This window comes from Argiope bruennichi, chromosome 2 (genome assembly GCF_947563725.1).
Source record: "Argiope bruennichi chromosome 2, qqArgBrue1.1, whole genome shotgun sequence".
NCBI classification, from domain to species: Eukaryota; Metazoa; Arthropoda; class Arachnida; order Araneae; family Araneidae; genus Argiope; species Argiope bruennichi.
Genome location: NC_079152.1, coordinates 52004247 through 52021219, shown reverse-complemented (window position 1 = coordinate 52021219; position 16973 = coordinate 52004247). Strand labels below are relative to the sequence as shown.

The 16973-nt window shown below is 28.3% G+C and overlaps 1 protein-coding gene across 2 annotated transcripts in view; it reads right to left on the bottom strand.

The window, feature by feature from the left end:
* LOC129989279 (uncharacterized) overlaps positions 1-13155 on the bottom strand; it is a 354012-nt gene extending 340857 nt beyond the window's left edge. For both annotated transcript variants that reach the window (XM_056097704.1, XM_056097723.1), the window contains exons 1-2: positions 12782-13155; positions 10803-10906 (exon numbers count right to left, since the gene is read on the bottom strand). In XM_056097704.1, the coding sequence (XP_055953679.1) occupies positions 10803-10906; positions 12782-12863 (186 nt within the window). In that variant the 5' untranslated portion in view covers positions 12864-13155. The remainder of the gene's footprint in view (positions 1-10802; positions 10907-12781) is intronic.
* Between the last annotated feature and the right edge of the window lie 3818 nt (positions 13156-16973).

The window sequence follows — 16973 nt, the reverse complement described above, 5'->3', positions numbered from 1 at the left end:
TTCAATATTCGATTTGTTATGCATCAATTCCACTTCCGTGCATAAAATTATTTTCAGTAAACTAAAGATTACAGGAAAGAAACAGCATTACTGCATTTTTATTTTTCCGTATACAAAGTAAAGAGATTAGTACAAAGTACTTTAGGCATTATGTATGTCTAGGGACAAAAAAATTTAATCCATCTCTTAGCTAGATGGATGAAATTTGGTAACTGGATTTTACACAAATTTGTAGGTTTCCGTCAAATTTTGAACGAAATCCATTCAGAGGAAGGCTATCTGTCTGACTGTTTGAGTACAAGTGTACTCGATAAACATGAAACATGGCATAAAGGCATAAAATATAACACAAAAACTAGATATATAAATGTGGCATCTAAAATGTAGATTCTTATCCAGTTTTGGTCCAAATCTGTGAAAGTCAGTCTATATCCTTGCAAACATGTAAACGCAGTAAATACTCATAAAAGCAATGATTCAGTAAAAATTCTAGATTCATGCCAAAGAGCTATATTTCTTAACTACTGTTCGCAAGGCATTCGTGGCTTTACTCAAAGTTCACAATTTCACGCGAAGGGGATACGACCTTTATTGAAGAACCTACAAAAAAGTTTCGAGCGAAACCACTCTGGCTAGTATCATCTGCTATGATTTAAGAAACTAGAAACCATGTACTTAGGATGAAAGGCAATAAATGCACTGTGTACAACATTTTTTTTTTTTTTTTCAAAAAATGCAGAATTAACAAAAAGAATATTTATTAAGTAATAACAGCAGAAATTATTTTCCATATGTTTGAAGACAATTTCTAAATTTCACTTTATTTTATTTATTAATACAAAAACTATAAAATTCAAATACATTTTTAAAAATTGTACATTCACTTTATAAAATAAAAATTTTGAACACTGAAGATCTTTTAAGGAAAAGCTTTATAATGAAAAAGTACTGAATAAAAATTCACACTTTTATGTTTTGATTTCAGAACTATAGGAAATTATTGAACAGTTACTAAACTACTGTCTAAATTATTTTATCGGCAAGAATTAACAAAATAAATATTAAAGATGATAAATATCAAAACTGTATAAACTATAAAATTATTTAACTAAATTTATTATTACAAAAACTGTAGAATCTAAATACTATTTTTTAAATCTATATTCATTTTTTACGAAAAAAAAAATTCTAAATAATTAAGATTTTTTAATTTTATAAGAAAAATAATATTGAATGAAAATTAGTATGATGTCTGATTTTCAGTCTGATATGTTTGATTTTCAGAACTGTAGAAAATTACTCAACAATAATTAAACCCTCATCAAAATCATCTTGTCAATGGAATCAGCAAAGAGAACACTAATGATGATAAATATCAAAACTATTAGAAATATCAAATGTTTGAAAAGTAAAAAAAAAAAAATTAGCAAAACAGTAATTATTGAGAACTGTTTTTTTTATTTATTTATTTATTAAATTACACAAAACACAATCACCACATGTACTTCTTAGTAAATACCCAATTCCACAGCAAGTAATAGGATTATCAAATGCGTGGTTGAATGTTAGTTTTAAATGTCATCTTCAGAGGACTAATATTTCTACGAATAACTGTTTTCAAAATATAAAGATTAAAACAGCAGTCAATTCTCAAACAATTATGCACAGTCACAAATTAAATACATTTATGCTAGCCACAATTCCCATCAAATAAACAAATGATCCTTTAATGTTACGCATTCATTCAAAACCTAGTGATTTAACTGAGAACCCCAAATTATATCTTATTCGTATTGCTAATAATCCAGTATGTAAATCATTTGCCAATGAAAATCACAGAGCGAATATAAACTGAACTTATTATTTAAAACAGACTCGAGTATTTTAAAGTCATGTATCGCATATTCAATTTACGGTCATGTTTATAACTCTTGTATATAATACACGATACTTTCATACAAGATTCATCATAATTAAATTTTCAAATCCCTCACAGTAAATAAAAATTGCTCTATAATATTTTATTGTGAAATAGTATCTTTCTCCGACTATATTACGAGTTACCTGAAGTTTTAAGCCGACATATAATCCGAGTTTACCTTACTTGTTATGTAAACATCTCCTCCTTTCATCTTTCCTCTCACCTTCATTTTGACTCAATGAACACATCTTGGCGCATACGCAAAAGCGGAGTGGGTTTTAGAATCCGAGTATGAACAATTTTCAGCATTTAATATATTTTCTTCTATATTTTTCAGAAAATCAAAAGTATAGCGATGTAAAAAGACGGGGGAAAATAAATCGGAAGTAACCTCTTACATATATAAATATGCTATACAATTTGAGACTAACAAAAATAACTGAAAACGACTTCAAAATAACTGAATAATAAATTCCCGATATCAAGATTTAGCTGTTATTGCTAAATGTTGTCAACAATTAATTTTTAAAAGCAAATTATCAACTAAATATCCATTTTTTTAAACTGCCCTCCATGAATGAAAAGCAAATTACAGTTAACAATCGAGGAGGAGCAACGAAAGCGTTCAGAAGTAACAACAGGCATCTAAGTGAATACCCATTAATTTTCTCTTCGCACTTGATAAGTCTTGGATAAAATTAACCTTCCAGCTGTATACATTAGCCTTTTGAGCTAGTGACTCAGTGTACCTTCTCCATAATGTGGATTTACTCAGCCGTGTTTTGTTTACATCTCATCACCACTGCTTAACTTATCAAATACCCATAAAACGAGAATTTACATTTTCGGCATGTACTGTACATAGAAGATGTCATTTTTCGACTCATAATCATGTCATCCCCCCCCCCATCCCAATTTTCGCAATCTTAAATGAGGGTACGCAGGAATAAGAAAATTTTAAATCTAGGTGTTTCTTGTATTATATTTCGTTTGCCTTTAATGGAGAAGCCGAGAATTCTTTTTCTGAACTCATGCAATGCCACTTGTTCGCGTTTGGTTCCGTGGATTAAGAAGTCTTGTCGTTTATAAACATTTCGATGTTGTTTAATATGATTTTTTATAATTTTTAACTTTTAAGGTAATTGACTTCTTTTCTTCAGCACCATTCATGTAAATAAATTATGTATGGATAAATTAAAAAAAGGTAATTTATTACACTAAAATTAAAAATTGCATTTTCCAACGCAACACAAAAATAATCACAATTCCATGCACGGTATTGGCACTGGTGTTATTTAATATTTATTCTTAAGGTGTCTAAAAAAAATAACAGATGATATTAGATTAATTTTTTTCTTCCTATTTATGATGCATCACCCTCTAATATCATGGATATGAAAAATAAACAAATCTAATATCATGGGAGTAATTTCACCTCAAGAAATGAATTTTATTTCACAAATTTAACGGACATAAGAAATAATATTAGGTACATAACAGAAATTACATATTAAATAAAAATTATAAAATTTATTTTTTACAGATTTAGCAAATAATATTGCAGCGCATTTTACAATTGAAGCTGGTACATACCGTATATCTTCCAGAATATTTCCTATCTTTTTCCCCATACATTTTCCTTGCTTAGATGGGGATAATAATATTGGCAATGTTTCCTCCACCTTTTCATCAAGTATTTCTAATACTATTTTCCACAGATTGTATGGCAAATTCGGTAATTTAATCATTCTTTAAGAAATTTATCAATGAGAGGAAAACTTTATTCTAACAAATAACTTCAAACTCCTAAAGAATTACTGTTTTCGTCTTACCTTTTGGTTCGAGAATTGGTCTTATTATATTTCTAGCAGAAACTTTGCGTAGAGTTGATGCCTTTGTTCAAAATTTATACTTACTTTTACCTTTTAAAATATTTCTTAGGAAAGGATAGAGGTACCAGCTATTCATTACACCATGTATCATTATTTAAATCCGCTTTCTTTCTACGAATTGGGACTTATTGAAGTCGCTCATCCATATCTAAACTGGAAAATATTCCCCGAAAACTTTTTACGATTACTGGCAGTCACTTTTTCATCACTTATAAATTTCAGCACTTCTTCCCATGTCATTATCAATTAAGTTGACATAATCATTCTCCAAAGCATCGTATTCTTCATTAGTTTGCATTGTCCTCTTAATCCATAAAAGCATACATATCCTGGCATACTTTTTTTTTTCATTTCATCTTTCTTTGAGGAAGAGAAGGGCCAAATTCCTTACTACAAAATTATCTATACAGTAATAAAATAAAATGAACAAACACAGTTTTAAAATAATTATTTGTTTATCTCTCAGTTCTTATCTGTCTTACTAGAAACAAAAATTATAAGTATGATACTTAAATAACAAATTAAACCCTCGCGAAGTAATTTAAAAAAAACATACATTTATGGTATCACGGGTGAAATATCACACCATTTCAGTTTTCTTTACTGCACAGCTAACGAAGTATATAAAGTGAACTTTTCATAATAACGATATAGATGATTAGTGGAAAATCAATTTTACCGGTAGAAAAGCATTTTACAAGGAATGATTTTTCACGCGTGATATCTTTTAAGGATTAATAATGATATAAACAACAGTTAGCATTATTGCATGTTTTCGTTTCTAAAACTAGTGGAAATCGTCTCCCCGAAACTTTCTCGAATACTCTTTAATAAAGATATCCCAGATAACGTTTTACATTGCATTGGCGTACAACAGTTACAAAATACTAATCACTAGAGTGAATTTAGCATTTTTTCTGAATCTATCGTATTATCATTGGAGTTTTTTTGGCGATTAATCCATGGAATGTGATTAACAATATCCGAAAATCGAATATGTGTTTTAAATGCGTTTCTCGCAATCAATTTAAACAAAAAAAAATTTCACAGAATTACACTTGTGGATTCAAAATCGCGTACTAAATTTGATATATTAAGTTAATGCGCTTTTGAATTATCGTGTTTACATGTGCCTGAAAACACAAACCAACAGACAGTCAACCCCTCGTTGGATTTAGTTCAAAATTTGATGTCTACACTACAGATGTTGAATACGTATACTGAAGGTTATCCATCTAGCTCTCTTCGTTTTGCAGTTATCCTGTCAACTTATATTCGAACAGCCGGTCAGACAAACTTCCTCTGAATGAATTTTGATCAAAACTTGATAGATAAAAATTTGATGTAAAGACCATATACCAAATTTCATCCGCCTATCTCAAAGCATTTAGGAGTTATCTTTGTCACAGATAAACAAATGCACATTTTGCAAAAATGTGTTTTTCAAATTAACGGAAGTTTAAAACGTAAAAATTCGTCAAAATCTCGAATTCGATTTTTTTTTTTCGACGATTACAATACTTTCTCTATACTACATACAAGAAAGAAAAAAAAAAAAAAAAAAGGGAGGAGTTGGAAAATGTAAGATAAAGAGGAGTAAGAAAATGCAAGTTCAATATTTCAATTATTACTATTCTTATTTCTACCATTACAAATCATTTTTTGCGGAAATTTGTCTGCATACCCAAATATTAATATATACTGTGAGAAAAATTACAGCATAAATAAAATATAAATATTTATGCAGGCATTTTTATCAGATTGAATTACAAACGGTTAAGGAAGACGGTAAATTTTACGTTTATCAATCTAAAACATCTACGTATATTTCTGCTTGAAATAATAATAAATATTTCAGAAATGTAGAGAAAATGGAAATTTCATTTCACACATTTCATATAATATTCATATGTTGTTAGAAAATCTTCATATATTAATGATGCGAAAGTGTAATTCACTAAGTTGTAAATGTGAGGAAGTTAGTAAAAATTGCAAATCGCGAGTAACTCTAAATAAAAAAATTTCCATATTTTAAATTTCAATCAATGTTCTTCAAATCAGGAAGACACACTTGAGTTCTTATCTCTTTATTTGATTTATTCTCGTTCGTTTTGAGCGAGGAGTTCTCAGCTGAATATGTAAATTTTCATATGCTTCAGCTCTTATAAAGATCAGCCCATGGGAGTCACACTGACAAGGCAAACTTAACCGCGGAGGTCATTTAACTTCACGTTGTTTACATTGAGCTGTAACGTAAGGCAGCGCGAAGCATATATATGAGATGTAATGTATTCCAAAATATAATTAGCATAGTATGCTTAAAATGCAATAAGTGGTGATCAATGAGTAATACTGAAGTGATTGATGGTAACTCAAGTGACATCAATCATATGACAAACTGAATTGCGCATGCTTGTCCAACAATATGTTACCTTATGTTTTGAGGTCAAGTCACTTCCTCTTCGATAAGAAGTAAATGAATTCCTATATCAAATTATATAAACGCACATGGCCTACGTGAGCATAAACTGATCCCAACAATACACACACATAAGAGAAAAAAATGGGAAACACTGGAAGTAGTCTACTTGAAACTTGACCACCTATTCTCTAATAAATGCACTTGTATTTATTAGCCGCGCGCCTTGGCGAATAATAGTAAAGAAAAGGCCTATTACAGTGAGATCTTTGCCGTTTCATCGCTAGGATATGATAAACAAACAAATTTCAAGAAACAGAATATCAATCTCGGGTCTTTTTTTTTTCTTTCCCTGAACGAATAAAACTAAAACAGTACAATTGTAATTGCAAAACCACAAATAAAATTTCTTATATTTATATAATTGCTTTTTTGAATTCTCATTTACATGCTTGCGAAAGCACAGACTTACAGACAGTCGTTTCAAATTTTGAATACTCCCTTGAAGGAGTATACAAAATTTCATACATACTTACGCTTAAAATGTTAAAATTTGTACCAAATTTGACCCATTTAGCTCTCTTTGTTTTGTAGTTATCATTTTAAATTACATTCGGACAGCCAGACTTTCGCTGAATAGATTTCATTTAAAATTTGACAAATCGACACATTTGGAAAGAAGACCATAAAGTCATAGTTCTAAAAATGTGTTTTTTGGACTGTGACGTGTGATCAGAAATGTCAAAATGTCGAGTTCCAAATTTCCAAGGTTTTCACTTTGTATACTTCATATACAAGAAAATAGTGAGCTTAAATTTGCATTGTTTTGGTCTACTTTTGATTTTTAAATATTGCATCACCAAAAGTAATGTAATTATCAAAAAATATCAACTAGATATTTTTCTACATCTCCACGCTACAGACAGGCAAAAATACATTTTTGGAATTATGTTTGTCTGTGAAGATAATTCAAAAATCTTTTTTACCAAATAAATGAAAGTGGCATGCTTATTTTACACCAAAATTATAGAATTCTGTTCAAATTCTCAACGATATCCCACGGCAGGCAGTTTATATCTTCGAGCATCTAACTTCAAAATGAAAAGAGTTATATTGGCAAAATTTGGTAAACAATTTTAGCATTCACAGTATATCAGTAGCGCGGGAAATTCTGAAATAAATTCGTCAACGGCGTGAGTCTCTAAATCTACATATTTACATAAGCGCGATGACACAAAAAGGCAGGCTTAAAAAAATGTAATTTGGAATATTATTTTATTACTAAATTTGTTCTAGATCAAATTTTGTTTCCTACCAATAAAATGGATATCTAAATTCCTTCTTTATAAAAAGAAAGGGGGGGGGTCGCTCATGTGCAGGACTGAAGATAAAAAATTGAATACTCGTCCCATTCATCGACTTGTCCAAGGTCTAAAATTTTTAGGAAAAACAGGGGACGATATCTTCTTTATTAGGGAGTATGCGAGAAAATTTCAGGAAAACTACACCAGCTAGCATATTTGGATGATGTATCTGCCTCTAATATATAATCTAAGTGGAAAAATTGCAATTTTGTAGCTTCAATAGATATGGGATGAAAAATTTTAATGTTCATATAAAATAAGGCTTCTTAAATGTCGTAAAAAGAATAACAAGGAGCACTTCGATCAGGTTCTCCAATATCAGCGGGTAAAATCTGATTTGCAGAATTTCTTTAACTTTTACATAAATAAACACAAACATTTTTTTTTCGCTTATCATTATATTTCCATTTAGATAAACGCTTAAATCTACGCAAATATTTTTTTAATCCCAACAGTGTCATGATTTATAAAAGTTTAAAAATTCTGAAATTTGTAGATTTACGGCCTTTTGACATTTAGGTCATACGATCATTTGCAATGTCTAACGTATCTTCTTTTTGGCAATGATTTGCATAAAACAAAATTGCAGAAACCGAGACACACCATAAAACAAACCATATCAATTTAAATTATAGAGAAAACATTAGACTAAAAAAAAAGCTGAAGTATGAAGACGAACCTTTGTATTTGATTTTTTTAATTCAGATCTGAATCTTATTCTTCATTATACTTCGGAATTTTTATATTACTCCGTTATTAAACCGTTTTTGTTTATTTTGAGAAAGTTTAACAAAAACTGATCAGACAAAAGAGAATTATACGAACTTTCTGTAATGGAGTTTTGTTTTACTATTACGCATGCATTTTGAAGTAAGAACATTCAAGGCATCCTCTATTCAATTTATATACGAATGCGAATGATCTTAGAATGACAAACGATTAGAATACTTCGGATTGATGAGTTTCGCGTAAAATAATACCGGGAGAGAGAGATTCTATCTGGCGGCTCTGATGTATACAAGAAAGGAGTGCGGTCGAGTTACCTTCAGTTTACGATGATGAGTGAGTCGTATTCCTTGAATGATATGGTATGGACAGTAATGGGGGCCACTTTACGTCCAACTCAAGTGTCCTACTAAATGATAAGTGATTGACAGACGCACTACAGTATGGCAGGAGTGGATCATTTATAGCACAGATAAATCAAAAAGAATGTAAAAGAAATTTCCTTTGCAAAATAATTCGATATTGGTGAATATATTTTAAGTAGTATTTTACAGCAGTGGATAAATTTTGTTTCTTCTGAAGAGAAACCAACTTTCTATAATTATTTCAAATAACCATATTTTTTTTTTTTTTTTTTTAGCAAACTTCATTCTTAATACTTTTAGACGAATTGAAAGAGAATAGAATGCTAATTTCCAGAACAGGGCATGCAATGGTGTTTTTCTACAAAGCATTTTGAAAATTTTGAGTAGGATGAAATAAACAATTTCTTATTAATAATTATCATAACAGTGCCTGTTCACTTGATTTTTCTTACAAAATTATCAATTGATGACACTTTATTTTTCTCCCACAATCAAATTTTCAGATTTAATAAAGGCATTTTTGAAAACTATTCAAAATTAGACAGAATTGATTAGACAGAATTCAGAATATGTGAAAGCAAATAATAAAATCTTTTATCTTATTCTTCATTTTTAGTTTACTAAACCATATCCATTAAATGGGTGGCTTGGAACTTTTGATTTCTGTGAATTAACAATATAAGGTTAAAACAATGAGCAAGAACACAGCTGCTTGCTAACAGAATTGTGGTGAAAATCAAAAATTATTTTATAAATCATGCTTTATAAACTGCTTAAAATTTTCAAAAACAATATTTTTCAGTTCTAAACATAGCATAAGATGTTCAACATCCAGAAACATTAAATAATAAAATAATAAATTAAAAAGTAATATTCGAAATAATACCATTAAATATTACACAGATCCTGAAACAAATATAAATTTTTAATGAAAAGTTTAATTATTACAAAGGACAGACTACAATTAAAATAAAGGATGGCAAAATCATATTTTCACAACTCATGTAAAAATAAAATTTTTTAATTTTGCTCTTAAGTGAATACTGGTCGTATTAAATATCACAGGTGAAATAAATTAAATTTTTAAAAAAATATTAATCTGGCTGAAAATGCTTAGAGCAAATTATTACAGAAATTCATAAAACCATCCACTCAATGCCAAATAATACAATAAAATTACCAAATTTTAGTAAATTTAAAGCTTACTTTGTCATATTATTATGTGCTCGTGGGTAATGTAGAATTTTAAAAATTTAATAAACTTCATCTTAGATACGATGTATATATTATTTAATTTTAACACATCTAAATATTATTTACATTTCATTTATTAGTTTACTGCTTTTCATTTAAAAGAATGGATAGCAAATCAATACTGAGAATATGCAAAAGTAATAATTAAAATGAGTGAAAAAAAAAGCCTAATTAGATCAAAGTATAAATTTTTGATCGTAAAAATATATAGATAATTTTATACCTTTTATATATATATAACTAACATGAATTTTAATAGCATAAACCAAGCTTTTTCTGTAATAAAATGGGAAATTAATGGTTTCGAACAATTTTAAATTTTCTCTACTAATAAAAAAAATTATGTATTTCAATTTAAAAAATATTTTATTAGTCCACAAAGTTTGCTATTAAATTCATATGAACCACTAAATTTCATTTACATGAAACTTAAAAGTAGGAAATTTGTCGTAAAGGTTTTTAAGCAAAAAATTAAAGATATGTTTTAAAAAATGCTAATTTCAAAAAAAGAAATGCATTTTTTTTTCAACTCCCATTTTATTGCAACAATCACAAATAAAGCAAACAAAATCTTATAATCAACAAATTTAACTTCAATTAATTAAAAACAAATCAATTATAAAAAGAAACACCAAATAATTCATTTTGATGAATAATGGGAGTGGAAGGTTGCAATCTGAAGTCGAGCATGGGGTATTTTGAGACAGATCTTTTATGTTTGAAGACAGTTTATATGACAAGAATAATACCCAAGGTAGCACTCTGATCCCAAATCTTTCATGTTACAACAATATGACTTGGAGAGAGAAGTAATTTTTTAAATTCTTAATTATCCCATATAAATCATGTACAGTTATTTACCTCAGGTTCTTTAGGCTCTTGAAATCGTACACTACTTCGTCCTTCTGAAGAAAATTTGGATATATTTTCATAATCATGATCAGCAAATTCTCCTTTAGGTGTTTCTGAAAATAGAATAGTTGCTTTTTTTTAATTCATTCAATAAATTCAAGTACAACAACCAGCATATAATAACGCAATATGCAATCCTGTTTAGGAAATATCTCATAATCAATTGATTTTATATCAGAGTATTATGCATTTGTACTAAATATTTGGACAGGTAGCATTTATTAATAAATTCTGATTTAAAAAAAGAGGTATATTAATTAAAAGTAACTAAGTAGTGTTTCAAAAATCACATAAATTTTTCACAAATAAGTATAATTTTCAAACATAAATTTTTCTATCAGTTGAATCAAGTTCATTATATTATAATTTTTTAACTTAAAAAAAATATGAAAAATTAAAAAGCATGAATGCAAATTATGTATTAATAGATTGATAAAACAATTTATATGGGACTTTTTATAAGTGGAAATTTAACAAAATATATATTGAATATTAAGTCAAGAAAATAGATAAAATGATTTATTAAAGACTTCAAATACAAATCAACAAAAACAAAGACCCCAAAAATATCCACAAACTTTACAATACTCCTTCCTCCTTTTGAAATTTTCATTCCTTAGTAATTATTTTTATGTTGTTATAATATGGATGGATAAACTATTTCAAAAACTAGTCAGGAAAGAAAACAAAACAGAAAGAAAAAGTAATGAAAAAATATTTGGTCAGCTTATATATTTTATTGTATTACTCAATAAGATCTCAAAACATAGAATTTTCAAAATTCTTTAATATTGATTGTATACTGCATTTCAAAAACTATGGTTTTTACTTAGTCGCAGTTTACCCATCATTGTGAACTATAGTTTTCAACTATTCTTTATTAAATAAGGAGAATATAGAGTGCAGAATATTTTACAAAATATTGCAGCACAAAATTCCTATTCATGAGATGGATACTACCAAGGACAGAGAAAAAAAAAAACCAAAAAGTTAATTTTTTTTAAAAGTCAAATAAGATGAAAAAAAAGAAAAAAAAAAAAGGAAGGAGAAAAAAATGATAACACATATCTTCATTGTACTGAACTAATCCTGAAACATAGGATATTCACAATTTTAAGAACATATCTAAAATTCCTTATTGGCTCAGTTTAAATATCAAATTCAAATACGATAGATCAGAAAATGGAACAAAAAGTAAGTAAAACACTACAGATGTATGAACTACAATCAGATGTAAATGGTATTCATGAAGCATTACAAATTATTATTTGATTAAAAATATGTATTTTTATATTAATCAAAATAACTTCAATTAGAATATATAAAAGTGTTCACAATACACAGAAGTTAATTTTAAAATTTAATATTAACTAATAATATTTTTAACATAGCCTCTACAACCATTAATTTCTACAAAAAATATTTGTTCCTAAAGAATTTTAGATTTCTAACATTAGTTTAAAAAATGTTTCAAAATGTTAAAAAAAAAAAAATAGCTTTATTCTTAATCAAAAAATGAAATAAAAAATAAGTAATAAAACAATATAAGATTTATTTTAAGAAGCATTAAATACAGAAGAAAAAATAAAAATAGTGCAAAGAATTTGAAAAATCAACAAATTAAAATGTTTTCTATTTAACAAATTCAATTTCAATTAATTCCAAAAAAAATATATAAAAAAATGCCTTTTTTAAACACTAAATTATTGTATGCATATTCTATCCTATTTTAACAAATTATTTATTTTATAAATAAAATACTTTTTTAACGCTTAAATTGCATCAAGATGATTAAAAATAATTCCATGTCAAAAACAGTAAAAGTTTCAAATGCACGATAAAGCAATTAAATAATTTTTCATCTTTTATACACATTTAAAACAAATAATTTTTTTCACCATATTATTAAAAATAAATTCAGTTCTTACCTTCGCCTTGATAATCCGGCATTGGAGGGGCCGGGGGATTTTTCTTCTGTCCAAAAACTAACTGCTTTAATATCTTAGCCATATTTTTTAATGTTTTTGTCCAACTAAAATGAAACTAATGCACCTGTCAACAGTCAACACAAGATACCAATTCACTGATGAGTCATCAGCAGGTTTTTTAGCGAAAATACAGATCTGTTGTGGCTCTTACATCTTGTAATTTTAGTCTACTGTAAAACTAGATATGAACACTAATAATAAAGTAATTAGCTTCGAACTAAAGAGCGAAGTATACACGTGTTCCCCAAGCGCTAAAACATAAGTATTCAAACACAAGCAGAACAACTTTCGAACTCGAACATGCTCACACTGCTTTCAGAATTTGGCAGCTCTTTGAAAAGTTACCAACCAAAACAGAGTTTTAACAAAGCGGAAGATTTTAACTCGATGGTTTCTCTTTTCATCACTAGAGGGCTCTAGGCAACAAGTTATATTGTCTTTTGAGGACGACCGTGAAAAAAGAAATAATAAAACTTTTGCAAATGATGCAATCTTCAAATTGAACTGAAAATGTAGAATGGAAGGGAACTCATTAACAAGAGTATCTTATCTTGTGGGATAATTGCATTATAACCAAAAAGCGCTTATGATTCAAGAAGCGGTGCTGTTTTTAAAGATTAGTGAATTTATACATGCATATGATTTTATTTTGATTTTAAAAAAGATAATTTAATTACAGTGTTATATATGCCAGAAGTAAAGATATGATTCGGGCTCTTAATTAACAGAGAAGAGAATATGAACAATAAAATGGAAAAGAATTACGACACTTAGAAGTTTATGACAGTTTATAAAATATTGATCAGTTCATGTCAAAATTGTTGATAAATTTAAAACAAATAAATCAATATATAATTACTTAATATATTTACATCGATCAAATAAATGTCCTAAAATAAATTGTCATAGCAACTTGAACTTCGTTTGCTTGAATAATGTTGTTTTTCTTACATTTTTAATTAACATATATATACTTTTAGTTTAATTAAATTAATAATTAAAAAGAATTTATTAAAATTCAGTGTTTTATTATAAAAATTTAAATATTAGATATTTTTCTGCCTTTTTTAATAAAATAAATATTTAGAATAGAACAGAAAAATACTTTTCTTTATTGTAACTGTTAATATACGAGTGGCTTGCCAAATCCAACTTCGAAAATATGCCTCTTTGCAAATTTTTAATTTAGAGAACAAGATACTTTTTTTTCCTCTTCGGTTTATTTTATTATTATATAGGTATTTTTGCTTTCCCATAAATGCATTCAAATTTTTAATTATGATTCTAATTGGCCAATAAATTACTCAAATCCAGGGAAATTAAATTTGTTAAAACAGTCTGGTTTTTATGAGAAGAATGGTCTTTAAGTCATATTGTAATAGCACAAGGTCGGACTTATTCTCTTTGGTATTTAAATTATGACTATTCAATGAAAGGCAATAGAAGACTACCTGAGTAGCGATAATAAATGTTGATTTCTTTTCTGAATGAGGTAGAATTTCTCTTGCTTCTAAAACAGTGAGCTTTTATCATTTTTTTTTTCTAAGCCCGTGGTAATATTAGTAAAACAAAAATATCTTCAAAGTCAGTAATACGCCAAAAATGTTTCAATCCACAGATTTCCTTTTTTAAAAATTATTATTAAGTGGAAATATTCGCTCGTTTGCAATTTTCTGAGGATTCGAAGATTGTAGATCCGCTTTCTTTCTTTCCAAGATACGGAATCTGAGGGTTTAGTTTAATTCAATTACGTTGAAGTCCAGTTCTAAAGCAATTCGTGAGCTATTTCTGGACGGACCTCGTAATTTTGAACCGTGGTCAGATGACGAGGGTGACACCTGAGCTGGCACCTTCTTCTCCACACCACACCGTGTCAGCAAGAAGACTTTCGGCCCTGATGGATTTAGCATACACCAAACCTTCTTACACGAGAGTACTTCAGTGGAATCGTGTCTCGAACCTGAAACCCTTCAGTTTCGAAACCGAGGTCTTACCGCCAGGTCACCGTGGCCCTCTGGAATCTGAAGGAAACCTTGTTGAATTAACGATGGCAAAGAAAACAATCTCCAGAAAAGTGCTAGAGTTGGGAAAAATCACCAAATATTATTCAAATGAATAACTTATGCATGGGAACTGAAAAGTATATTAGCATGGTTTTTCGCACGATTAAAAAATATTTTCTTCCATTGGGGCGAAATTTTTTACATTTTTTACTTTCTCGTATACATAATATAGAGAAAGTAGAACAATCGTCAAAAAATTCGAAATCCAGATTTTGACGTATCTCCTGTTTTAGACCTCCCTAAGTAAAAAACAACAACCTATTTTTGGAAAATATCTGTCTGTTAGTGACAAAGATAATTCATAAACGGTTTTGAGCTAGGCGGTTGAAATTTGGTTTACGGTCTTTATACCAAATTTGTATATTTTTATCAAGTTTGAGTAAAATCTGTTCAGAGGAAGTCTGTCTGTCCGACTGTTCGAATATAAGTTACACGATAATGCTTATAGTTTTAAGTAAATCGTTTTTTAAGTAGTTTTTTAAATCTGTTTTCAACCGATTATTTTAAACCATTCGTTTTATTTTCTTAGTGTTTGATGTATTTAAAATTAAACATTATTAATTAATCGATCTGCTCATGATGAGTTGAGAAAATTTTGTTGGCAAATTCTTGAGATATTTTATAAATTAAGAAAGATATTCTTTAGTGCCCATAAAGTTTAAACTCTCAGTGACTCTGTTTTCAGTAATCATATTATAAAAAAATGCTTTGTATTAGTAAACAATATTATTATATTAATTGCAGATTAATCCTTTCCACTTTAATTTAAGGAATAAATTCTACGGGAACTAACAGAAATTTAGAGAGATACATATTACGTTATGACTGAAGGCCTTTATAATATTATGAGTAAATTATTTGACTATCAAAATTTGAAGTTTTAAAATATTTTGATGAAGAAGCTATTAAAGTAGAACATTAAGATTGGCAAACCGGCTTATCGCCAAAGCGGCTAGTAATCAATAGACTAACATGAACCTTAACGATCTGTTTTTACGATTAATCGTGGTTGCAATAAACACAATATTTTTGGCGATTTTAATCACCGGTATATGATTAATACACAAGTGATAGCATATTTTCTCTCAAACTTTATTTTATATTTTCATATTGGCATAGATTTTTTCCATTTCATAACGGTCGCTGGCCTAGAAATAATCAATTTTGAGACCAAAGGCCCGAGTCTCGATTCTCCTGAAACTCTTCTAAGCATATGAAATGATAAACAATAAATTTACCATCAAGAGTTATATGTCCTAATGTTTGTTTAGCATTGTAAGTTTGAAGAATGCCAACTTAGGTGTCATTCTCGTCTTCTGATCACGTTTAATGAGGTCAATTCCAAATTGCTCTCAGGTAGAGGGAAACTGAAAGTTAAATAAAAACTAGTGACAAACATAAAAAGAAGGGAAATGAACAGTGTATCTCAGTATGTTTGATAGGAGTTGTCAGCTATCATTCTTTTGCTTGATGACGTTTTTCTTTCCACTTGATACCATTTTTTTTCTTGATACCATCTCCATACTTTGGCTTCAAAATTGCCAAAATTCTGAGAATAGTGACTTTCTGATCCCAAATTAGCGAGAAAAATATACTTATTTCATAATATCATAAAGATTCGATGAATTTAGCTGTAGTCAAGTTCGTGGAATTCGGAATATTACAGAAATTCTTAATTAAAAATTTGATTTTTTAAAGATGTGTTAATTATTGTGTTAAAGATGTGTTAATTTGATTGAAATCTATTTCAATGTGTCCCTTGAATTTATTGCCAATATGATAATGCAAACAATCAAAATGAATAATTTCTCAAAAAGTTCCTCATTTTATCTTTTTTTTTTTTTTTTTTTTTTTTGAACCTTTACTGCTTGAATTTCAAAAGAACTAGAAATTTAAAATAATAAAAATTTGATAATTGATTTTAAAATTACTATAAACTGAAAATCTGCCTGCTTTTATGGATTTCAAAAATAATGTCATCTTAACACTATTTTTAAAAAAATTCCGAAATTTTTTTTTCTTCTTTTTTACGTGTTGATGAACGAATTTTTGAATTTATTAATTTAATT